The sequence below is a fragment of the Parasteatoda tepidariorum genome, chromosome 2 (assembly GCF_043381705.1).
Source record: "Parasteatoda tepidariorum isolate YZ-2023 chromosome 2, CAS_Ptep_4.0, whole genome shotgun sequence".
NCBI lineage: Eukaryota > Metazoa > Arthropoda > Arachnida > Araneae > Theridiidae > Parasteatoda > Parasteatoda tepidariorum.
In genome coordinates, this window is record NC_092205.1 from 90,813,755 (window position 1) to 90,840,012 (window position 26,258).

The following is a 26,258-nucleotide window of genomic DNA, read 5'->3' on the forward strand; positions in this document are numbered from 1 at the left end:
AAAAAAGAAGGTTTTATTGATACATACATACATACGTATGTATTAGCGTTTTATATAATATAGATATAGATATGACGATTGGATAAATTAGACGATATATTAAGTAAATATAGAATATTTATTGTATCGGGTATTATATTAGTATATTATAATAATTAGATCAAATTATAAGACGCATTGCAGTTCATTAATAATGACATGTTTTGCACGAGTTTGTATGCAATACTTTTATATTTAAACATACATGTAATGGGTTTTTATTCAGGAGATTTTTTTATGTACTTCCCATTTGTATTTATTTTGAATGTATTGCATTACAATGTTAACCAATTAATACACGAACGTAAACGAGTGCAAGCCGGTTTCAGCTGCGCAAAAACAAGAAAGCTGTATAGAGTATCACCAGATAATTAAGATTTTACATAGAATCTTATAGTGCGTCTAATAATTTGGCCAGGCACTGTATATAAAACCTGACTTTAGCGGACGTAATCTCACTCGCGTATGAGTGCGTATACGTGCGTATACAATTGTTAAGGACGAATAACGCTATCATCCATAGCAACCACAAAATGAAAGGAAGCAAAATGTGGAAAATTAGAATAAGTGCGGGATATAGCAAGAAGAGGTATGCGTATGCAAATTTTTTTCCCACGTCTGTTCATCACGTGATAGCGCTGATAAGAGCTTTAAAGGTTTTGACGCGGGTGGAGAGTTGTCGTTTCAAGTCAAAGTTTTACAGGAAAGATTTAGTTGACGAACTTGAAATTTTCGGCATGTCTTCCCGATATCACTTAGATGATTTTAAGTGTGGCCGAATTATTGGAAAGATCGAAGAAGGGCGAAAAATAACAGATGTTGCCAGCGAGTTTGAGGAGTTTGCCAGGGAACGCAAAATTTATTTAATAATAACTCGAGTGAGTTATCAAAGTGTCACAAAATCACTGTGCTCCTTGATAAAAGTTAGAGAAAATCTTACAAAGTAAATCCGTAAAATGTTTCGTTTTAGGGAATAAGGAAAATCTTCGTAAAATTGGTCTATTATATATATAATATAGGACTATTATATCGGTCTATGGTTATATAGAATTGGTCTATTAAATAGGGCTAGGGAAAAAGTCTTTCTCACGAGTTTGTTAATGGGGTAACCGACAAAATGGTAATTAATACATAATTGAATAAAAAATAGATGAAAAGACAGGATGTGAATTTTAAAGTGTGAGGAAGAGAGCTTCAATTTGAATAATAAATTAAGAAAAAAATTTACACCGGAATTATATCTGAGATAGAATTCGATGAACGGATACCACTAGTTGATTTATAGCAGTTGTGTGAAAACCCCGGAGAGTTGTATTAAGATCACCGTACTTTTTAGAGTGTTGATTGTGAAAGCTGTATTAAGTTCACGGTCGAGGTCGCTCTCGTGTTGCCCCTAGTAGTCGAGTGCTTACATTGTACGTCGCGTGTGATCGAGACTGAGAAGCAACAGCGTGAGGAGGACAATGTCGCAGTCACAAACAGTAAGTCAACGGTTCAATGCGGACTATTCATCGTGTTCAAATCGTAGTGGGCAGTCCTGCCAAGGTAGGCATGTTCACATCACGCCCAAGGGTCACCAATGTGGGGAGAGTCATATCGATGAATGTTGATCGACATTCATCTGTGAAAAAGTAGTCGTGGGTTCGAGCCCCGCCGGCTGAAGACTCCCCGTTTAGTAAATGGTGACTAATGCACGCTAAATCTGTCGAGTCGCAAAGTCCTCCATGTTCCCATAACAAATCAATACCTCTGGGGGTACTGGATTGGAGAGCGATCGTTTTCCGATTCAGGTCAAAATTACGACATGTGGATGAATGAATGGATGTGTGAATGGGTCCGCCCTATAAAACGGGCAGTGACGTGCGTGTGGCTGAAGACGAATTCTTGGCCGTTGGATGGCGCCACTGAAAAAAAAGAAAGGCAAACTCTGTCTTAAATTGCTCGGTTTCAACAAGCAGGCTTGTCCGTGTGGCAAGTGGCATTAGAAACAACAACAGAATTGAATTTTTGTAGTGGTAGATACACTACAAAGAAAATAGAGCAGTTATTTTTAGATTTGATGTTTTATTTTACGTTTTACTTCAAATGAAATGATTGTAGGCCGTTTAACAGTTTTTGCTGATTTTTATTCTTCTCTATAACTTCAGCCTCTACATGCTAGATCAAAGGTAATAGCATCTTTCTTCATGTGTCTCGGAGCTTCAACTATAACATTCCCCTCACTGTCAACCTGACGAAACAAAATAAATAAATTGAAAAGGGAAAGAAATAAGTGAAAGAAAAGATGGTATATTTATTAATTTTCAGTGAATTTTTATTTTCCTTTTTACTTTAGTCTTCATAGACGAGCATCATAAATTAATAATAGTGATATGAACATAAGAAAGTAAGTGAACTGTAGACTGCCAGTAATAATGATTATAGCCACCGTTGAACAGTAGACCCAATATTTGGGTTTACGACTGGTAATGTTCAACTCCGTAGCTTTATAATTTTGAATATGATCCAGAAGAGAAGGGAACTCCTGGATCGAATATATGGAGAAATTCGCCTTTTCGGAAAATGTTTGATGAAACTAACCCTCAGTTGCGTTACATAGAGAGGAAAACCACGAAAAATCCCACAATTAGCCTGACGGCCAGGGGACTCTAACCCATGATTCGTCTACCACTGAGGATATTTTACGTCATTACTGTGGTCGGTACAAGCCAGATGCGAAATTCGTATCGACCAGCTATCGTTGGGATTCGAATCCAGTTCACCACACTGACCGGCAGGAAAAAAAAGAAAAGCATTACGATTTTGTTATTTTCAGCAAAAACTATACCAGAAACACATATTTGTCATCTAAAGGAAAGTGTTAATTATTTTTACCCTGCTCTAAGAACGAGTATTCAACTAATATATAAAGAACCGAAAAACGTAATATAATATTGTACATTTATAAATGATTGAAAAGAAAATTATAACCGGCATCGCATGTCCATTTGGATTAACACGAATTTGTTAAAGGATGAAAAATCCTTTTTAAAACCTATTTTATAAGCTTTAAAAAGACTGAATCTCCGAAAAAAATAATAGTTTCTTTAAAAAAAATGGCGAAACACTTGCCTAATCTGAGTTCTCCATAATCCATAAAAGCATTGTATCGATTTCTAGATCCTTCTGTTTGATGTCTCACTTTCAGACGTAACTCTTCCAAGAGACCACTCCTATTCTTGTAGATATAATCGTCGACATTAGGCAGCCTCGGCAACACACTCGCGGCCAGGGCAGACCGAGAAGTATTCATAGATGTTGCTTCGTACCACTCGTTTTCACGATCATCATAACATTCTACTTTGCCGATCGTTGTCGCCCCATCAAATCCACCAATTACAAAGATCATTCCATCCAGTACCTACACCAAAGATATATATATATATATATATATAATTATTCCTTATTCAGAAATATCGCATTTATTGTAAAGGATGTGTCCTGATGAAGACCTTTACGTTTTCCTATTAAAATCTTTCTATTTAATTTTCTTCTATTCTTCTTCTTTGTGTTTATATATATATTAAAAAGTTAAATGTCTTATATTTTTAAAAGAACTTTTAAGAAAGCCGAAAAACAAAATAAAAAAAGATATAATCGCTTCATCACCCCACACGATTGTCTGCAAAATCAGTATAATTTCTGATATTGTATTAATATGATATAGCTAAAGCAAAATATATCAATACGACAGTGTGAGAAACATAGAAAAAGGAAAGAGAAATAAAACATATGAAACAAAAAATATAAAATAAAACATATCAAGTAAAAATTAGAAAATAAAAATTCAAGAAAAATACTCAATAAAACACAAAATGTAACGTATAAACCGAGAAGCAAATTCAAAAATCCTTCCTTTTACCGACATTTTTCAAAAATTATTTAAAATATTTCCGTAACAAGTTTGCCAGATTACAAAATATGAAAATAAAAGCGCAAATAGAGTATAGTGGGATGTATTTTTTTCTTACCTTAATACAGAACCGCATTTGATGGTCAGTTAACTTGAATTGGCCCAAAACTAGATGTGCGCAAAATAATTATACTATGATGAATAATTCAAAGTTTATGCTTAATAAAAGATCGAATTTTATTTATAAAATTTTAATTTTGATAATTTAGAGAAATTATTGACATATATAGAAAATTTTTATAGTTACATGCATATAGATGCATGTAAGAGCTAAACCTTTTTTTTTTTCTCATTCCATTTTTTTCCTTATTTTAAGATTAAATGTTTTGTACTTCTTGTTAATAATTATCGTACATCACTCTATGAAGTTAACCATTCAAAAGTCTCCTTCCTTTATATGACATTATTAGGGATAATTAGGGATGATTATTAGGGATACGATTCCATCATTAGGGATAGGATTTTCTGTGGATTGTTTAAAGCAATGAATACTCACTTGGACGGCAAAGTTGCTTCTTGGGTAACTCATTTCCGCAATATTATACCATTCATCTGTTAAGGGATTATACTTTTCCCCATCTTTAAGCCTTGACAGACCGTTGAATCCACCCAGAGCAAATATGCATCCGCGGTGAGCTATGACAGACACTCCAGATCTTCTCTGACTCATAGAAGTTAAAAGTGACCACTGGTCAGTAATCGGATCGTAATATTCCCCGCACGCCAAACATTCATTGCCACTGAAGCCACCCACAGCGTAAATACGATCGTTCAAAGTTGTAGCATCCGCATCACTCCGCTGAACATTCATGGGGGCAACAAATGTCCACTTTAATAAAAAAAAAGAATCAATTCTAGATTATAAAATATATTATATATAAGGACTGATAACTGCTTAGTTGAAATCTCTTAATAATTAATAATCTCTTTCTCTCTCTCTATCTGTCTGTATATGGATGGTGTTCTCAACACTAGGAAGAGCTGCAAGCTGTATGCCACTTATACTTCCGGGTTACTGTTTCCGGTGTATTTTAAAGCCATTTGGCTCGTGATCATTGTGTTAAGATTCTTGCAAACGTGGTATTTGATTACTTATTATTAAACTTAATCTTGCTCCTCGAACAATATGCTAACACTAACGTAAAATGGTACACAGCTTGCAACACGAACAAACAGTAGTAAACAAATGGAAAGGGGCCCAATCAAGACTGCAAAAAAAGCGAGTTATTCAAAATCTAGCAACCATGTCACCTTTTTTAACAATATATCTGTAAATAACAAAAGCAAATTTTCACTTCAAACTCACCAGAATTACAAAATAACATTAATATCTTATGAAATACAGCAGATTTGAGCTCAGAAATTATCTAATTTGTTTCTTTTATTGAAAACACCATATATATATATATATATATANTACATCTGTCGGGTGACACAGTCCTCCATGTTCCCATAACGAATCATTCCTCTGGGGGCATTGGCCCAGGGGGCTCCTTGTCTTCTGGATTGGTTGAAAATTACAAGGCTGCGGAGTTGAACGTTAGTAGTCGTAAACGCAAAATTGGGTCGGCTGTTCAACAACGGTTGTTGTTGTTGGCATATGCCTGTTAAGGCAGAGGGGTGCGATTGTTCTTGTTTTCCAGTGGCGCCATCTATGGCCAAGAATTCTCATGTTCATCTTAAATTTTTAGTTAGATAGTTATTAAAATGACGGTTAATTTCAGTTAACTTATTAAAATGACGGTAGCAGGATTTCAAATCGAAGTAATCTGAAACAAAATGGAAGTGAGGAATTGAAAAAACTTACTTGATTTGTCTTGATATCGTATCTCTCCACTGTATTCTGCCTATAATGTCCATCATAGCCTCCTATCGCGTATATAACGTTATTCAAACAAGCTACACTTACGTAACACCTACGAAAACATACTCATCTCAACAAAGGTTCTGAAACTATTCACAATAGATGACAATTTTCAAGTTGAGGATATTTAAGGTATAAAAAACCCATTATATCGATACTCTCATAAAAATATAATATTGAAAGTTTATTAAATAAAATTATTAAGTTACATTAATAGTTAATGAATGATATCAGTTAAAACACTTCTTCAACTAATTGTATTTAGTATTATCAACTTTTTAAAAATAATTAACATTTCTTTCCTATTTCTTAGTTACAAACTATAGCTCTAGAACAAATATTATATTGAATGATTTTTAATATGTTATGTACGTAAAAAACGTTTTTTCTTAAAAAAAACAAACAATGCTTTTATTATACAAGATTTTTATTTCAAATTATGAATAATGGAATTAATTCCTATAACACGAAGCATTTCCCACACGAAGCATTTTTCCTCTTACGAAGCATTTTCCACTGAAATTAAAATAAGACCATTTTTCCTAATTTGTTACGGTGCTGCTGTGTGCAAACAGTGCTAGACCTTACATTCCAACCAAAAAGTTTTATTAGAGAAACATTGCTAGAAGCATTTTCTTGTGACATGTAAATTGAAATATTACTTTAACAATTATCTCCCTAACTTTTCATTTCTATGCTTTTTTTGAATAAATAAATAAAAAAGTTTTTATTTTTTATACTTTCGAAATCTTCCAAGCGTTAGTTTTATTGGTACTACATATATTTTACCACTGGTGCAAAAATATCCCTATGCTACCCAAAAGCGAAGGTAACATGAAAAGTTTAATTCTAGCTGAACGCGTAGAGTGTTCCTTGAAGGATTATTACCTTTTGCATTGCATCGGAGCCACTTCTGACCATTCTTTAGTGACAACATTAAACCGAAGGCAGTCGTTGAAGTAGTTAAGACCATCAAAGCCACCGATGACGTAGATGTCAGTTCCGATGACCGCCAGTTTGTGGTAAGCTCGAGGACCAAAGGGATCTGTCATACGTACCTGAAACAAACTTTATTCCTTTTCAATTTATCTTTAAAAAACATGTATGCAGTTATTTTATTTGGCCATCAAAATGTGTGTTTATCGTTTACCAATCCATGGGTCTGTCTAATTTAAATTACGGTCATGCAATACATGTAACCACGGTTTCATTTTATGCGTATGTCATTATGACGGCTTTGGACTAATATGATTAAAAAACCAAAACAGTCATTTAAAATGCGTTTTAAAAGTTAAAAAAAAGTGAGTGAGAATGTTGAAGAAATGAATGAGGATATAAAATTAACTCAAGAGTTTATTTTGCATTTTAAAAGAGGCGTTGAACCCATTATTGAGTTTACGACTATCAACGTCCGTTATCTTATAATTTTGAACTAATCCGTATTTGCACAAGGTTTGTCTAATTTAAATTATGGTCATGCAATACATGTTAAGGCCTGGTTTCTTAGGACAGGTCGGCGTTACAAAACGTCAGCTTGAAGCGAGCGCTTACCCCTGATTGGTCAATTTGTGAGTTGGACAGCATACGTCATCGAATGCTTAGCTTGAACGACGACTGACGTCCGAATCAACTGCAGTTGGATTATAACGTAACGTTAACAACAGAAGCAATGGCGGACAACATCCAACAGAGCATTGAAATCAGAAGATTTTGATTTTAACATTAAACATAGCTTCTTCTTCCTCTTCATTTAGCTAAGCTATGTTTTTTTTCTTGGACAAACTCATTATTTGTTCTCTAAAGCACTGCTCAACAATAACAAAATCAATACAAATTAAAAACAAATATTTGTTTACGTTATTAACGCATGCGCAATGCGAGATAATGTCTGCGTTTGACCGACTGTTCACGCTGAGCTAACAAAACAGTATTTTGTTGGCGTCAGCGGTACGTCTACTTTCCGCTGACGCCCAGAGAAGACATTTGTCTTAAGAAACCAGGCCTTTACCAAGGTTTAGTTTTATGCGTTTGTTATTATGACGGCTGTGGACTAATATGCGGAGGTGGTCATTAAGATGGCTGTGGATTAATAACCTGAACAATTCATGAATGGTCCAGTATTGTCTCCGAATCATCACAAAGAGATGAGTTCTAGATTTTCAACAAAAATTTCTTTGTCGTAGCTCTCTAGCAGAGTTAATAACAAAAACAATTTTGCATGTGGCAAACAGAAAAAAAAACGTATATAGAATTGTTTTAAATTTCCCAAGGCAAAACTCGAAATTGCATGTCGGAGGATAAGCGAGACTTTGATAAATAAGATAAAAGAATTTTTCTCAATAGTATTTTCTGTAAGACAATTGAAAGCAGGAATAATACACTTTTATTCGAAAAAGAATCTTAGCACTCCCTTCTTATTCCAAGGGTCCAGCATTGGACTGATCGTTAGGACACGGTTCCCAGCAGATCACCGAAGTCAAGCATCACTGCTGCTGTCAGTGTGCTGGTGGGTGACTACTTCGATAACCCTACGTAGAGATCGAGGGTGTGCGGTATTGGTACTCGTTAAACTGTTCTACCGTAAAGTGCTCGACTTCGCGTGCAGGTCGTCGGGCTACCGGAGCGGGGGTGCCATCCCCTCTGCAGAGGATCAAAATTGTGATGGCATGTCTTCGGATCATCCTCAGGAGTGTTTCCCAGACCGTCGCCAATATCCTATTGTGCAGCTCTAGTGCGACGTGAATGAACTACAACAACAACAATCTTATTCTTGTGCGGTATTGGTCCTTGTTAAACTGTTCTACCGTAAAGTGCTGGACTTCGCTTGCAGGTCGTCGGGCTACCGGAGCGGGGGTGCCATCCCCTCAGCAGAAGATCAAAATTGTGATGGCATGTCTTCGGATCATCCTCAGGGATGTTTTCCAGACCGTCGCCAATAGCCCATTGTGCAGCTCTAGTGCGACGTAAATGAACTACAACAGCAACAATAACAATCTTATTCTTGGGTTGCCTTGGCATAGGCTTCCTGATCTTCCTGATCCTGATTGGCTTGGCATAGCTGACTGATGTCGTTTCCCACAGCTTTTCTCAACGCCATTTGATCTTCCTTGAAGACGTACAGTTATAATCGAAATAAGTGATTCGGTTCGATTTGATGATTATTGCTTGGATCGATTGTAAAGAATACATTAATTTCTTGGACTGCACCGACGCTCTTTCAAATATTAGCAGCTCAATATTTTGCTGGATGCAATTTATCAGAAATTAGTTATATTAAACCTTTCGTGATTTTTTTTCGGCTGTTGCAAATAATTCGTTCATTAGGGTTTTTGAATTCATTTTTATGAGAGACCAGAAAAACTCATTAAATCATGCAATTCGGAAAATAAGGGTCATCTTACCTTTATCCATCTATCTGCTTTTGCGTCATACGTCTCTATAACATTTGTTGGACCCCCACTCCATCCTCCGATTGTGAAGAGGACTGCATATGGTATTCGTGGAATGGCAAGTATCGGCATCTCTACTTCTGCCACTTTCTGCGATATCGTTGCCACGTCATACAGAAATCCCTGTGTCTCAATCACTATGTCGTCGCAGCTCTCGTTGTTCTCGAGATAGCTGGATGTATAGGGTAAAAAATGATGTAGTTAGTATCACATAAAAGTAGCTCAATACGGAATTGATTAGGTTAACTAGCCCTCGTTGTTCTTGATATAACTGGATGGAAGGGTAAAAAGTGATGTAGGCAGTATCACATAGAAGAAGCTCTATACAGAATTAATTAGGTTTGACTAGGTCTCCTTGTACGGAAATAATTAGGTTTAAGTAGGACTCGTTGTTCTCAATAAAGCTGGATTCAAAGGGAGAAAATGATGTAAGCCATATCACATAAAAGTAGCTCAATACGGAATTAATTAGGTTTAACTAGGTCTCGTTGTTCTCAATATAGCTGGATGGAAAGGGCCTGAAATGATGTAGGTAATATCACATTAAAGTTGTTCAATACGGAAATAATTAGGTTTAACTAGGTCTCGTTGCTCTCCGTATATCTAGATGGAAAAGGGAAAAAATGACGTAGGCAGTATCACATAAAAGAAGCTCTATACAGAATTAATTAGGTTTGACTAGGTCTCCTTGTACTCAATACAGCTAGATGGAAAGGGGGGAAATGATGTGAACCATATCACATAATAATAGGTTCAATACGGAATTAAGCAGGAAAAATTGTTTTAAGAGTTGCTCCCTTCCACCAGGTGAGCCGCAAGATACTGAGGGGTGAGGGTAAAAGCATAAAGTTTGCCATACAGGCAAATAACGATTTAATTCTATTTATTTATGTTTATACTGACTCGAATGAATCTAAAACCAAGACAGATGTTAGTGGAGAATTAGTATGCTCAATTTTGTATATACTGTCAATCTAAACAAGGAAGATGCATTAAATTGAATGAAATTAAATAAAACTCGAAAGTTATTAAATTTGTATTAAATCAAACGTTTTGTACTTCTATTTACAAGTCTGACACAGCAGTGCAGACGAGTGAATTTTGTGCATTATTTTCTATAAACTGAAAGTGATCAGAACCAAGCCAATTGGAGTTTTCAGAAGTTTCGTGTTTAAAAAAAAAATTTTTTTTTTGCATTTATGCATATTATTGATACCTTTTCATACCTCTTGTATACCATCTTGACAAATGAGGTGTTGCGTATTTTATGTATTTTTTTTAAACCAAAAGTAAACAATAGATTCAAAATTAGGAGGATTTCATACGTCTAAAGGTATAAATTAAAAAGTATAATATTAGTACTTGTGACTTTCATAACTTTATGAGTATTAGACTTATCAACTTAGTTTTTTTATCTCCTTTAGTTAGGTGTAAAATACTTCTCTTGAACTGTACAAAAATTATTAATACTTTTAATTCGGATATTTTTTTCTTATTTTTCTTTAAAAAAATTCCAAAAATTACACTTTTTTTTTTATTTTATAACCGTCGTTGAACAACCTACCCAATTATTGAGTTTACGACTGCTACGTAAACCCAATAATATGTGTAATATGTAAAGATGTATGTATAATATGTAATATGTATGTATAATATATAATATGCATGTATAATATATAATATGTAAATTACATGGCCGTAGTCTTGTAATTTTGAACCCAATCCAGAAGACAAGGGAACTCCTGGATCAAGTATTGGGAGAAATTTGCCTTCGTGGAGGACTTTTCGATGGAACCAACACGCATTTGCGTTGCATGGAGAGGAAGACCACCATAACCTCCCACGGTTAGTCTGACGGCAAGGGGACTCTAACCCATGATCCGTCTACCGCTGAGGATATTTCACGTCACTGTGGTCGGTGCAAGCCGGATGCGGATTCGCATCAATCAGTCATCGCTGGGATTCGAACTCGGTTAACCTCATTTGAAGGCGAACACTCTATCCCCTGAGCCATCTCCTGCGGCTCCCAAAAGTTGCATTTGAAATGTTTAGAGATAATTTTAAAATTGCATCTATATTCAATGTGTTTACTGTGAGTCGCGATGGCTCAGGAGACAGAATGTTCGCCCTCAAATGAGGCGAACCAGGTTCGAATCCCATTCGATACAAATTCTGCCTCCGGCTTGCACCGACCACAGTACTGATGTGAAATATCCTCAGTGGTAGACGGATCATGGATTAGAGTCCCCTTGCTGCCAGGCTAATCGTGGGAGGCTCTCGTGATCTTTCTCTCCGTGTAACGCAAATGTGAGTTAGCTCCATCAATAAGTCCTCCACGATGGCAAATTTCTCCCAATACTCGATCCAGGAGTTTCCTTATCTTCAGGATTGGGTTCAAAATTACAAGGCTACGGAATCGAACATTAATAGTCGTAAACCCATAAAATTGGGTCGGCTGTTCAACGACTGTTATAATATAAAATATAAAAATGAAATGTGTTTACTGTGAGTTAGAATAATGTTTCATTCATATTTTAAGATGATAAATTAAGTTTCATAAAGTTATACGTCCAAGGCTGTATTTGTGACAATATGTTCTAAAAATTTCCGCAGCACATGGAATATATTTTTACTTGTCAATATAAAAAAGATTTTTTGATAAAGCATGCTTTGCAATTTTAAAAATATCCCACAATAACTTCACTTAACGTTACTATTGAAAATTTAAAATAGATAGATATGATTTTTTTTAAAAGAAGAACTGGTGCTTCTTACTGGTGCTTCTTGACTTTTTCAATGAAGTACTGAGTGTCAAGTAAACCAAGTCGGACACATCTCATTATAGAATCAATGTATTGCCGCCTCTCATCAACCCTAATAACAATACACACACATATACAACTATGAGCAAAAGAAAAAGAAATCACCTGAATAACTTTTGATTTAAAAATTGAACTAGATAATGATGGTTCAAGGGTGACCTGATAATTACTTAGTGCAAAGGATATTTAAACTTACGAAATCAGACACAAAAACTTACTTTCTCCGAATAAACATAAATTTTTTTTGATGGAGTTGAATTCCCTACCCTCAAAATGGAAAATATGATTCCAATATTTGGGTTATAAAATTTGATCAAAATCAGACGAAAAGTCGAATTTTTAAGAAGTTGAATAGTTAAAATTTGATTTTTCAGGTTCCACCAATTTTGTTCAAATTTTGTATTTTGATATGCAAAATTATGTTCCTTAAAATGATAAAATTTGATTACCTTGCAATTCAAAATTTTTTTGTCTGTTTTTAAATTAAATAATAAAACTTAGTAAATTATTATTAACAATTATTTTTTGCTTGGAATCATATTTGGATATGCGATTTTTATAATGTTGTTAAAAATATGACACAAAAAGTAAAATTAATATTAATGGGTCTAACTTTTGGACCAGTCTGCTGACCAAACTATTGGGACCATATTTCCAGATTGCAGCTATTCCTTATATTTTGAGGGTCAGAAATATAAATTGGTCAAAAAAAGGTGTTTTTTGGAGAAAGAAACCTTTTGTGTCTAATTTCGTAAATTGAAATATCGTCTGCACTAATCAATTAGCTAATTTGAGGTCACTCCTTGAATCATTACGAATGAGTTCATGTACGTGAAGATCCGATCATTAAGTCAAAAATTATTAAGAGTGAATCATTTTTTTAAAAACTTTTTGAGGTAATGATCGAATTTTTACACACTAAAACTCAACTTTAATGGTTCAAAAGATTAAAAAATTCAGATGAATTAAATCTTAATGGTACTCTTAAAACACGCTATTTAGTGTTAATTATTAGTTAGTTATAAAATTAGACATAAAAAATCCTTTTTTTACTAAACATATTCTTTCCTCAGCAATTTTTTCCTTTCTAAACATATTCTTTCCTCAGCAATTCTTTCCTTTCTTAGCATATTCTTTCCTCAGCAATTCTTTCCTTTCTAAACATATATTCTTTCCACAACAATTCTTTTCTTTCTTAGCATATTCTTTCCTCAGCAATTCTTTCCTTTCTAAACATATATTCTTTCCTCAGCAATTCTTTCCTTTCTTAGCATATTCTTTCCTTTCTTAGCATATTCTTTCCTCAAAAATTCTTTCCTTTCTAAGCATATTCTTTCCTCAACAATTCTTTCCTTTCTAAATCTCAAAATTCTTGAGGGCAGTTGTGATATATGAAATAATGCACCAATAGGAGAATGGCTGGAAATTTAGGCTCTTATGGCATACTTCGCTCCATACCGGTCAAACGTATTTTTATAAATCAAAAATTTCTTACACACCATTATTATTTAAACTTGCATTAACAAACTTGTATTATCTAAAAGTAATTTCATGTTAAAATTACTTAATAATATTTTAATATTCTTTTATTATTTAACTTAAACATCGTAAAAATTTTTTTTAACTGAAGATAATTTTTTTACTTAATCTTTGTTAATAAAATATTAACTGACACAATTCAAAACTTGCATTATTTGGTATTGTATTAAAACAATTTTAAAAAAATTGTTGCTTGTTTTGTATTAATTTTGTAACAATTTGTAAGAATTTTGTAAATTATCAATTCACTTACTTGTGATCGATCCAACGGATGCCGGCTTCCCAAACTGTTTCTTCGCTGCGCACATTGATTCTGTCAGAATTCAGCAATTTTATAACATCTTGCAGAGGCAATTCCAAAAAATCTTCACTCTTCCGAACTACTTCTACAAAATGGCTCATCAAGTACCTTTTAGAATTGAAATAGAATAAATAGCAAATTACAGAGGAAAAAATTTCTAAGTCAAAAGCATTCCAGCATTTACAATTCAAAATAATCATATAAAATGAGAAATACACTTTAAACGTTGTAAAAAAGAAGTTACTCATAGCCTGGTTGGTAGGGCACTGAGCCCATGTCCAAGAGTTCGTGGGTTCTATCCCCGCCGGCCGAAGACTCTTCGTGTAGTAAATGGTGACTTATGCACGTTAAATCTGTCCTCTGGGGGTACTGATCCAGGAGTTTCCTTGTCTTCTGGATTAGGTTCAAAATTACAAGGCTACGGAGTTGAACATTAGTAGTCGTAAACCCAAGAATTGGGTCGGCTGTTCAACGACGGTTATAAAATAAAATAAAATAAAATAACCGAAGATCCAAAAAGACAATCTGAGTGATTTTGGAGTAAAAGAATGTTAGAGGTGCATATGTCAATAAAGAGCCATGGAATAATCTAAGGATAGCCTAGGTATTTTGGCTATCAAATTACTCGCCGAGAATACGAATATCATGAAGTACGCAACTTAAATGAGTGTTAATGATTAATAGAATTTGCCAATTGGAAATGTCCTAAAATAAATGACCTAGTCTTCATGTCCTAAGTATCAACTGTAAAGATTGATTTAAATTTACTAAAATGTCACCTTCATTTAACTGAGCTCTGCCATTCATTTTGAGCAAAAGAAAGGTTCCTAAACAACATTATAGCAGTCACTGGTTCAGACCAGGCGCCTTTTTTGGGTTCTTTTCTGTTGTTGCATTTCAGCGGCCTACGCGTTTTTTTACTACCTGTTTAACAATTACTGATTCTCAAATTAATTATCAAGTGTTGAATTTTTTTTACTCCATCATGCCCCTGTACATTTTTCTATATGTATACAGGCAAAGTATGTAACGCTGACATTCTATAGAATGCATAGGCATTGTATATAATGCCGGTTGTTTTTATGCAAGGTACGAAGTATGAGAAGTATTACGTACTTTCCCTGGGCATTGTATACAATACCTAGGCATTCTATAGAATGACAAACGCTATTTAGGCAGAGTATGAAACAAAACGTCCTGATGGAGTTATTGTGTAAATGATGTTCATTTCTCAAAAATGAAAATGTTATTCTGAAAAATATTGAGAGTTAATTCAAAATTAATTCAAAATGCGTGAAGTAAAATGAAAGTTGTACAAAACATAATTTATGCCTTTCTTGGAACAAAAGGAAGGGAAACAAAATTTTCATATAAAAAATAAGAAATTAACCTACTTGTTGCAACATGGCAGGCTTTAATGACATTTTGAATTACATTACGAAAAGAATTGGAGATGTATTTTGTACTTTGCCGGTTTCTCATTTGGCATTCTATAGAATGCCTAGGAAATGTGGGAAATATAAATCGTTTAATACATTGCCGGTTAGTTTTAGGCGTTATATACAATGCCTAGGCATTCTGTAGAACGCCGGATTTCAAACTTTGCCGGAAACATATACACTGTCGCAATTCAATAGAGAACAAACGTTAAGTTGAGCATCCGATAAAGTGATTCTTAAAAAGTACCAAAGTTTTCTATACCAATATACTGTTGTCTCCAGACTAAATACGAAGTAACATCTCGCAAATTGTCCGATGCCGATGCAATTCTCGTAGTTCATCCTCTCGATTAAAAAATGGCTGCAATCTTCTATCATTCCGTCGACGCAGAACTGGTCCGCGGCTGGAAGTAAACTTGCCACGTTTTCCTCCGTAACTCCGGTTTTACCTGTGGTCAACAAAACTCTAGTTCTAATTGCAATCTAAACATCACTGTAATCTTCTTCAAAAGTGAACAAAATACAATCCCTGGCCAAATTATTAGACGCACTATAATATTCTATGTAAAATCTTAATTACGAAAACTGTGCAAAGCGTGGAGGTAGCGGGTTCGAATCCCGCCGTAACCGTGGATGTATTCTTCATGATGTCCTTCTCTGAATTGTTCTATCTGTCTTTCTACTTGACGAAGGCTTATAAGCCTAAATTGAGCACCACAAGCCTGCTAATGTATATCAACATTCAGTAAAATTCAGTACCTGTAAATTCAATAAAACAATACAGTGCGTCTAATAATTTGGTCTAATAATTATAACAAGTGGGCTGCTCCCCCTGCTCGCTAACGCTCGCCAACCCCCGAAAATTGCTTCGCTCGCTACTAACTTAGGTACATCGCAAAAGCACAAAATTCTAAGAATTCAAAACAATCATTCAAATCCATATAACAACTTTTTTTTTTAAAAATTACATCTTTTTAGTAAATACTAAGTCATTAAAATAAATTTGAATTCAAATAAATGACATGTAATTCGTTAAACCTATTAGAAATGTGCTATAGTATAAAATCTTAAGATAAAATTTCTAAAACTGATATCTCTTTAAAAAGGTTAAAATTTTGGCTATAATTAAGTCTATTAAAAATTGAAATAAGTGAATTGCAATGGAAAAACCTGCATAAACAAATAAATTCTAGTAAAACAAATAAATTCGTGATATAAATCAAAAATCGTCAAATAAATTCGTAATATATAAATTCGTGAAAAAAAGCGCTTTCGACAAAATACTAAAATAGAGATCTATCGACAAAGACTACTCACTTCTGCCTAGCTTAATAGTATGAGATTGCCGCAGCTGATAGGGTGAATTTCGGAAGAGATCACATTTGGTGAGAATGCTCTCTCTGGTTATTTCAGTTTCCGTTTTTAAAAGCGCTATATGCCTCAGCCACCTCAGCTAGATTTGACATGTGACATTTTTAGCGGCAATCATTGGCCGATTTTCTAGCGTTGCCATTCCGGGAGTTGTAATAAGACTTTTTTTTTCGCCGTGTAAGAGAAATATATATATATATATAGATATATTAATATAATGCCTGATAAAATAAATATTCTATATTTATATTATATATCGTCTAATTTACCCAATCGTCGAATTTATATTATATATCGTCTAATTTAATCAATTGATACACGAACGTAAACAAGTGCAAACCTGTTTCAGTCGCGTAAAAACAATAAAGCTGTATAATATCACCTGCTAATTAGTATCTTACGTAGAATCTTATGGGGCATCTAATAGTTTAGCCAGGGACTGTAAACAGAGAATAAAAATTATATGGTCTAATCAATCAGCAGCCGCAATCTGTGTTCTATGGTCTTGCCAACGCCTCCTATAACTGCCAAAGTTTCAACACGGTTTCTTAGAGGTAGTCCGATCAGACCACTATGAAGACAAACCAGTTTACGAAAGAGCCATTTAATACAAAATCTATCAAAAATACGAAAGTGGTAGCAAAATTATATGTCTAAAAATTTGCTTAATTTATGAATTTGATTGATTTGTCTTATTCACTTGTCAATCACTACAGATTCAATTCTCAAATATATATGAAAAATTTCTCTCAATTATTCTTAAAATAGAATTCGGTTTCATGCGCACAACTGGTTCACTTTTTAAATTGTCTGCGCAGACTACTTATAAAAAACCGTGTGGGGGCTTACTGGTGTAAGAGGTGATATCCTTGCAAGCTCACGTTTAAATATAAACACTAATCAAATCACAATAAATAAATTAATAAATAAATAAAAATAAAATAATCAGAAATACCACAATTTGTCGACTAAATGAATACTTCTTTGTTGATTTTATCAATTCGCTTTCATTTTGTAATTTCAGAAACATTCTCAAACCGTCGTATCCATTTTTAAGTTTACGAATATTCTTGCATGCAATTTGAGTTCAGTTGGCAAGATTTCATTTTATCAAATAATAAGTGTTTTTAAGCCTATTTTGTTGCTCTTTTTATAGCATGTTTCATCTGTAAGTTTAAAACAATAATTGTAAAATTTCGCCTAGTGTTTGTTTTACGTTAACCGAATCATTAACTTTATTTTCTAGTCTTTTGCCCCGCGGATTTGTAGGGAAATTTTGCGCATGAGCTGTAAAGCTCAAATAGGGTTAAGAGGAAACTATGAAAAATCTCTCTAATAATAGCGAGATGCCTCGAACTTTACTCATCAAGTAAGAATGCGTGCATCGCGAAGTGAAGCACGCTTCAGTGTCAATGAAGTGCGCATGCGCCAACATGATTAAATAAAGAAGAGTGATTCAATGATCAGTCAGTGCCAAGAGGTAGTGGGTTCGATCCCCACCGGCCGAAGACTCCCCGTGTAGTAAATGGTGATTGATGCACGTTAAAAATCTGTCAAGTCACAAAGTTCTCCGTGTTCCTATAATAAATCATACCTCTGGGGGTACTGATCCTGGAGTTTCCTTGTCTTCTGGATTGGTTCAAAATTACAAGGCAACGGAGTTGAAGATTAGTAGTCGCAAACCCAAAATCGGGTTAGCTATTCTACGACTGTTATAAAATAAAAGCCGTACCTGAGACGTGGTGGCTCAGGGTGCAGAGCATTCGCCTTCAATAAGGTGAACCAGGTTCGAATCCCAGTGGTGGCTGGTCGATATGAATTCTGCACTCGGCCTGCACCGATCGCAGTGATGACGTAAAATATTCTCAACAGTAGACGGATCATGGGATAGAGTCCCCTTGCCAACAGGCTAACCATGGGAGGTTTACGTGGATTTCCTCACCATGTGACGTAGATGCGGTTTAGTTCCCTCTAAAAGTCCTCCCCGAAGGTAAACTTCCTCCAATACTTGATCTAAGAGTTATCTTGTCTTTTGGATTGGGTTCAAAATTTCAAGGCTACGGAGCTGGGCATTGATAGTCGTAAACTCAAAATTGAGCCGGCTGTTCAACGACTGTTATAAAATAAAAGTGTCTCGGCTGTTATAAAATAAAAAACCTCTAACCTGTATAAGCATAGTATATGATGAGTGATAGCATATCCGTTCCAATTCCTGGTATTCTGAACTCTCTACGGGGGTGTTTGTTGATCTTTGAAGTGAAGAGAGCTCTGAAGTATGGACTACACAGTGACATTACAGCCCTTCAAGAGAAAAAGAAGATATAAAAGCAGTTTGATGCTACTTAAGCTTAGTTCCAATTCTCATTAAAATGACTAACCGAGTGATTAAAATGACTTCTCTGAGACATTTCGCCAAAAATATCGATAAAAGTACTCGATCGCAGCCGCTCATAATTACACTCACTTCATTCTCATCTCAGTTTTTACAGGTCCCGCCTTTAACCCTTTGCTTACGGCTAGTACAATAAGTGAACCACAATGGCTTCATCATGCTAAGCACCGTAAGCAAGAGGTTAAAGGGTAGAAATTTGGAAGAAACAACACGTAGAGTGGAATATTTGCTACCAAGATAGGCTCGTGATAACGTTATATAAAGTGTTATATGTTGTTGTAGTTCCTTTACGTCGCACTAGAGCTGCACAATTGATCCGAAGACATGCCATCATAATTTTGATCCTCTGCAGAGGGGCACACCAGCTTCGGTAGCCCGGCGATCTGCACGCGAAGTCGAGCACCTTACGGTAGAACAGTTTAACGAGGACCAATACCGCACACCCTCGGTCCCTACGCCGACTGATTCAAGTGGTCACCCACCCGCACACTGACCGCAGCCAGTGATGCTTGACTTCGGTGATCTGGCGGGAACCGTGACTTAACGATCAGTCCACTACGGGACTCTTCCAGTTTATTGTTGTTGTTGTTGTAGTTCATTTACGTCGCACTAGAGCTGCGCAATGGGCTATTGGCGACGGTCTGGGAAACATCCCTGAGGATGATCCGAAGACACGCCATCACAATTTTGATCTTCTGCGGAGCGGGTGGCACCCCCGCTTCAGTAGCCAGACGAGCTGCACGCGAAGTCGAGCACTTTACGGTAGAACAGTTTAACGAGGACCCATATCGCACNCCGTAAGCAAGAGGTTAAAGGGTAGAAATTTGGAAGAAACAACACGTAGAGTGGAATATTTGCTACCAAGATAGGCTCGATCAGTCCACTACGGGACTCTTCCAGTTTAAGGAAGCTTGTTATTGTTTACATTTAGTCAACTATCCATTGATACACAATCTTCTATATTCAGATTAGAAGGTCTCGAAACTACAAACCTCGAAATAATCTCATTTGGGCCCAGAGCTCATAAAAATAAGGTTTTTGAAATTAATGATAATGAGCTGAAAAAGTTTAGAATCTTAAGAAATAAAACGATGAAAAGAAGAAGAAAAAAAGCGAAACTTGCTTCTGCACCAATAAACAACCTTCGTCTTCAGTGTGTAACACGGCATCCCATATCTTTTTTTGCATTTTCATCTGCGACCACAGTTCATGTGCTTTTTTCGTGAATTCAGCCTTAGAATCGGGAAGGAGTTTCTGAACAGTTACTTCTTCATCTAATAAAGAGGAACACAAAGTTTTCAAATATGCTGCAAAGGTAAAAAAATCTAGTTCAAAAAGTAGAGAAAACATGGGGAAAATTACAGAATAATGAAAAAAGAGAAAAAGAAAATTATTAAAAAAAAATTAATAAAAATCCTGAAAAAAAGGTACACTACAGAACCCGTTATCCGGAAATCAGAAAACCGGAAAACCAAAAAACCGGAACGAAATTCGATAAATTTTCCCGCAATTTTTTTAAAAAAAACTTTCCTCATAAGATTTTAGGATTTTTCTTTCTTTTTTGAAAGATGTTTNACAGAACCCGTTATCCGGAAATCAGAAAACCGGAAAACCAAAAAACCGGAACGAAATTCGATAAATTTTCTCGCAATTTTTAAAAAAAAAATTTTCCTCATAAGATTTTAGGATTTTTCTTTCCTTTTTGAAAGATGTTTACCTTACCATCATTTCAGTTGTTGTTGTTGTTGTTGTTAATTTACGTCACACTAGAGCTGCACAACGGGCTACTGGCGACGGTCTGGGAAACATCCCGGAGGATGATCCGAAGACATGCCATCACAATTTTGATCCTCTGCGGAGGGGATGGCACACCCGCTTCGGTAGCCCGACGACCTGCGCGCGAACCATCATTTCAGAAATAATCATTAGTGTATTACCTCACCGTTTTTTCTTATTTTTAAGATTATTTCCAAATATTTTTTTTTTAGTTTTGTTCAACACTAAAAAAACGGCTTTTTGTAGCGATTCAGAAAACCGGAAAAATCAGTTATCCGGAATAGCGATAGTCCCGATCGTTCCGGATAATCGGTTCTCTATTGTATAATCTTTTTCTCTGCTCATACGATTATGTCGGCAAAAGGGAGCGCTTTCTAATATTGTATCAATATAGCCAAAAAAAATATCAATACAATAATGTGAGGAGCAGTCAAGAAAACTTTTTAAAACAAATTAGAATAGAAAGCATTAAGATCATAAAAATCACGTAAAAAACCTAAAATAAAATGTAAAGGAAAAACATTACAAAACGTAAAACAAAATCTATAAAGCAAGTAGCGACTTACATCTACGGAAAAATTTTCTGGAATGATTTAAAATATTTTCGTAATAAGATTGCCTTATTACAAAATAGGAAAACAGAAGCACAAATTGAGGTAAAAGAGTAAAAAGAGGATTTCGTTTTATAGTGCGTTCTAATTGCAGTACTAAAGAGCGTTTGGTTTGTTAATTGCCAAGGATGGGCCCGAAAATGGATGTACTCACGATAATATTATACTGGAAAATTAAAAGAAGTTTGCAATTAATAAGGTTGATATTTAATTCTACAATTTTAACGATTTAAGAAAATTAACTTTTATTTGAGAAAAAAAGAGAAAGAAACACGATATATATATCTATATTTTTTCATTTTTTTTTCAGAGGGAGTATCTAAAATGAAATATTGAGATTTGCGTAAATTTAAGTTCTAATTGCGAAGGAAACAAGCTACTTTCAAGTTTTATCAAATTTAATGTTGCTATTGCTAACGGCATTTTCAACAATTAGAGAAAATTTTGATTTACTAATTAAATGTTACAGTAAAAGCTCGATGTAACAAGTTGCGAGGCCTCTAACGAAAAGTCCTCTAATATGAAAAGTTTCCAAATCATCGACAAAATTTTAATATTGAAGATACAATAATTGTATGTTTACAGCGAAATTAAAAAAATATGGCCACTCACTATAAAAACATTTTTTTCCCCTTTTCCTGAGAGAGTTAAAGAGGAATTCATTTTTCTTCTGTTGAAAAGAGCAATATTATACGAAAAAAAAGTGAAATAAAGGACCTTTTTTTATTTATTTTGACAGCTATATTTTATTTTATATCAGTCGTTGAGCAGCCGACCCAATTTTGAGTTTACGACTACTAATGTTCAACTCCGTACTCTTGTAATTTTAAACCCAATCCAGAAGACAAAGGAACTCTTAGATCAAGTATTAAGAAAAATTGTCGTTTCTTTACATGAAGGGAAAAACCACTAAAACCTCCCGCCGTTAGCCTAACGGCAAGGGTTTCTCTAACCCATGATCCATCCACCACTGCAAGCCAGGTCCGGAATTCGTATCGACCATCCATTGCTGGGATTCGAACCCGGTTCACCTCATTGTAAGCGAATGCTCTATGCCATGAGTCCCCAAGGCTCTGGTCTGAATATTAAAAAAAAAATCAACAGGAACATCACTTCAATTTATTATCCTTCCTAAAATCTTAGCCCATTATGCAAATAAAGCGAGTGCGGGTGACCATCAACCAAATCTTTATCCTCCTCACAAAAAATAATCCTATTATTATGAAAAATCCTATTGTAGGCAATATAACAGGATTCCTCAATAATAATAAAGCATTATAATAGGATAGCAATATAATAGGCAATATAATAGGATAATCCTATTATAGGCAATAAACATAACGTGTCTTACCATTACTCACATCAAAAATTATGGAATGCAGGCTGAAATCCATCGTTGTGCCACGTCGCTGAATTACATGAACCTTAATCACAAAGAAAGCACATTTAAGCCGAAATTGTTTTACTCACATATAATTAAGAGTGATTAGATAATATATATTTATATTATTNATATATATATATATAGCCCGAAATTAATGTCGTTTCGGTGCTTTTGATATTTGCTATCAAAACTTTATTTTTAATCAACAGTGTATTCACCCTCGTTGGCAACAACCTTTCAATGCCGGATCGAAAATTAATCAAAATGGATAAAAAAAAATGAATTGGTTTTTAAGACTAACGAATATTTTATCACCGAAAGGACATTACTTTCCGGTCTCCCTAATATATGTATAAACTTTTGAGTACTTGGCTAGCCGAAAAATACCCTCAGAAGTACGAAAGTTTTTCATACTTACTATAGGAATATATGTACTATTGTCTCCAGACTGAATAGAAAGTAATAACTCGCAAAACAAAATGCAATTTCTGCATTTCATCCTCTTGATTAAAAAATATGTGCAACCTACGATCATTGAACAAACATAGAGGAGTGCAAAATGATATATTTTTGTATAGGAATTTCACGAGTTGAAGCGAGAGGAAAAATATGTTTATTTACAAAATCAGCCAAACAGCAGCAATTCACAATGAAATTTTGACACGTTGAAATATAGCATGAGATGTAGTGAATAATATAAAAAAAAATAAATCCATTCTCAAATAGTGGAGTTGTCACTAAAAAATTGCATAAATTTCAAAATAAGTACGCATGTTCGCTGTGTTATTTTGTTTCAGAAATCATTTTTTCTTTTTGTTATCAATTTTGATAAATATTTAATGTTCAGATGAGTTTTGATGTTCAGATGAGATGAGTTTCGATGAATATTAATGTTCAAAAATTACAAGATAAGAGTCAGGGTAAAAATATTAATTTTTCTTCTTAAATACTTAATAAGCTAACTAAGATTTTTTTAAATAATTTGAATAAAAACTGCATTAGGAAAATTTTGCTATCAATAATAATTTTATGGATTAATCAAGGAAAAGAAAAATATTTGTCCATATGAATTTCTCGGGTTTATGTTTTGAGTTTTTTTCCGAAATAAACCAGCTATAAAAAATTAATTTAGCATCATATATTGCTAAAATCTCATTTTAGACATTGGCATTTTATTATACAAATAGGTTTCATTTCTTCAGTTAAAATTTCTAAAATTTTGATGTATCTTAACAGCATACACAGAAGTATAACCTAAATATTGTTCAACCTGAAAATTGAAATTAAATAAATAATAATAATTAATTTCAAATGTGTTACTTTGATTCTATAGCACAGCGGATTGATGAATTTTTTCTCGCAATTGTCCTAAATTTACAGAGAGAATTAAATATTTTTTTAATTAAAATTTGAATAATAAATATAAAAACAATTTTGTGAAACCGTATATAATAAAAAGACACATTTTGAAAATTAATGAGATTTTTTATATGCCATGCTGGAGCCAACTCATAAAATAAAATGATTTGTTTCATGTTCTTGGGACATTATTCAGAAACCATTTTTAGAGAATGAGATACCTGCAGGTGACGTTAGGTGGGTATCTCGATCCTGATTGGTTGTTGAACGTGGCATTTGTTTACGTTTGCCTTTATTCTTTCAATTCTATTTTGAGTAAGTCAAGCCCGTCAAGTATTAATTCTCTTAAGTTGACACATTCTATATTCTTACACAAAGATTTTTTCTCAAGGATTTCAATGCTTTTAAGCAGTGACTTAACACAAGGACAGGCACGAAGCCATGTAGAACATTAACAAACTAATTATGCATCGAAGTTGCAGGTACACAAAACAAAAATATATCATGGTTTCAATAAAATTGTAGTTGTAGTTTATTTACGTCACACTAGAGCTACATAATGGCCTATGGCGACGGTCTGGGAAGCATCCCTGAGGATGATCCGAAGACATGCCATCACAATTTTGATCTTCTGCAGAGGGGGTGGCACCCCCTCTTCAGTAGCCCGACGACCTGCGCGTGAAGTCGAGCACTTTACGGTAGAACAGTTTAACGAGGACCAATGCAGCACACCCTCGGTCCCTTCGTAGATTGATACAAGTGGTCACCCATTCGCACATTGACCGCAGCCAGTGATGTGATGCTTGACTTCGGTGTTCTACTGGTAACCGTGTCTTAACAATCAGTCCACTCCGGAACTACAATAAAATACACAAAAAAATAATAAATCTCAATTAAGTCAAGGAAGTAGACGAGACTGATTCGATGTGGGATACGGCTCTGTATCCAATTAACTTATTGTTATTTAACATTCTAACTTGTGTAGAAAAGCTTAGCTCAACTTTAATAAGCCATTTTGCTAATAAAGATTAGCTGGCGCAATCGTCAGATGTCACATGGGTGGCAATGGGAGGTCTTCTTCTTCTTTTTGAAGTGCAAGTACCTGATTCCCTTCCCAAGTTGTGGACTCTTTTTGCCGACGAGGAATGCTATGAAACAGGAGACATTTTTTTTTTTCTGAATTTGTTCCCCGACCAGAGAATTTCTCATCTAAGACAGAAAAAGTTTTAAAAAGGCAACAGAAAACGACCTTTAACAGACAATTGCAAAGCTCTTACGCCAAAAAAAAAGAAAAAAAAAAAGAAAAAAAAAGAAAAAGAAAAAGGGACAGCGATCACAGACTTCCATGTCGAATGAAAACATACCTTCCATTACAACTACTGGAAACTGAAGAGTGATTTTGAGAACGCTGTTTGGCTTTCTTGTTAACGCCATCTATTTCGTCTTTCGGTAACTTTTCCCCAATATCGCTTCCCCGTAATTTGTTCACAAAATGTATTTATCATTTATTAATTCTTAAAGTTTCAATGATTGTATTTTCCATCTTAGTTTTGAGTAAAATTTTAATTTTCCTTTACCGAGAATGAAATAGCGTCATAATTTTTTTATTTTCTTCTCCTCCTCCTCTCTCTCTCTTCAAAAAAAAAAAAAAAAAATAATAATAATAATAATAATTGAAATCTAGCTTTTTTTAAAATTTTTTCTGCTGTTTTTGTTTCTTTGTTTAAAATATTAATTCCTTGGATACTGTATAATATTATTATTAACGTTTATAGTACAGGCTTTTCAGCTAAATGCAAGCTTCTAATTATAGTAAAACATCAAATTATTACACTGTCAATTATTAATGTTTTTTTTAAAGAAATTACTGTTTAAAAAAATTTCATGATTTTTGCTTTCTAACAGTCATGGACCATGAAGATGTTTCCTCTGAAAATCAAACAGGATTTGATGGTATTTG

The 26,258-nt window shown here is 34.4% G+C and overlaps 1 protein-coding gene across 1 annotated transcript; it reads right to left on the bottom strand.

The window, feature by feature from the left end:
- Positions 1-2,131: 2,131 nt before the first annotated feature.
- LOC107443214 (kelch-like protein 10) lies at positions 2,132-24,390 on the bottom strand. The gene is made up of 13 exons (XM_043043471.2): positions 24,260-24,390; positions 22,907-22,979; positions 20,292-20,442; positions 18,941-19,077; positions 15,668-15,854; positions 13,919-14,074; positions 12,080-12,178; positions 9,257-9,476; positions 6,744-6,913; positions 5,799-5,907; positions 4,488-4,820; positions 3,151-3,439; positions 2,132-2,269 (listed from the first exon to the last, which is right to left on the bottom strand). The coding sequence occupies exons 2-13, from the start codon at positions 22,947-22,949 to the stop codon at positions 2,265-2,267; spliced, it is 1,899 nt and encodes a 632-aa protein (XP_042899405.2). The 5' UTR covers positions 22,950-22,979; positions 24,260-24,390; the 3' UTR covers positions 2,132-2,264.
- Between the last annotated feature and the right edge of the window lie 1,868 nt (positions 24,391-26,258).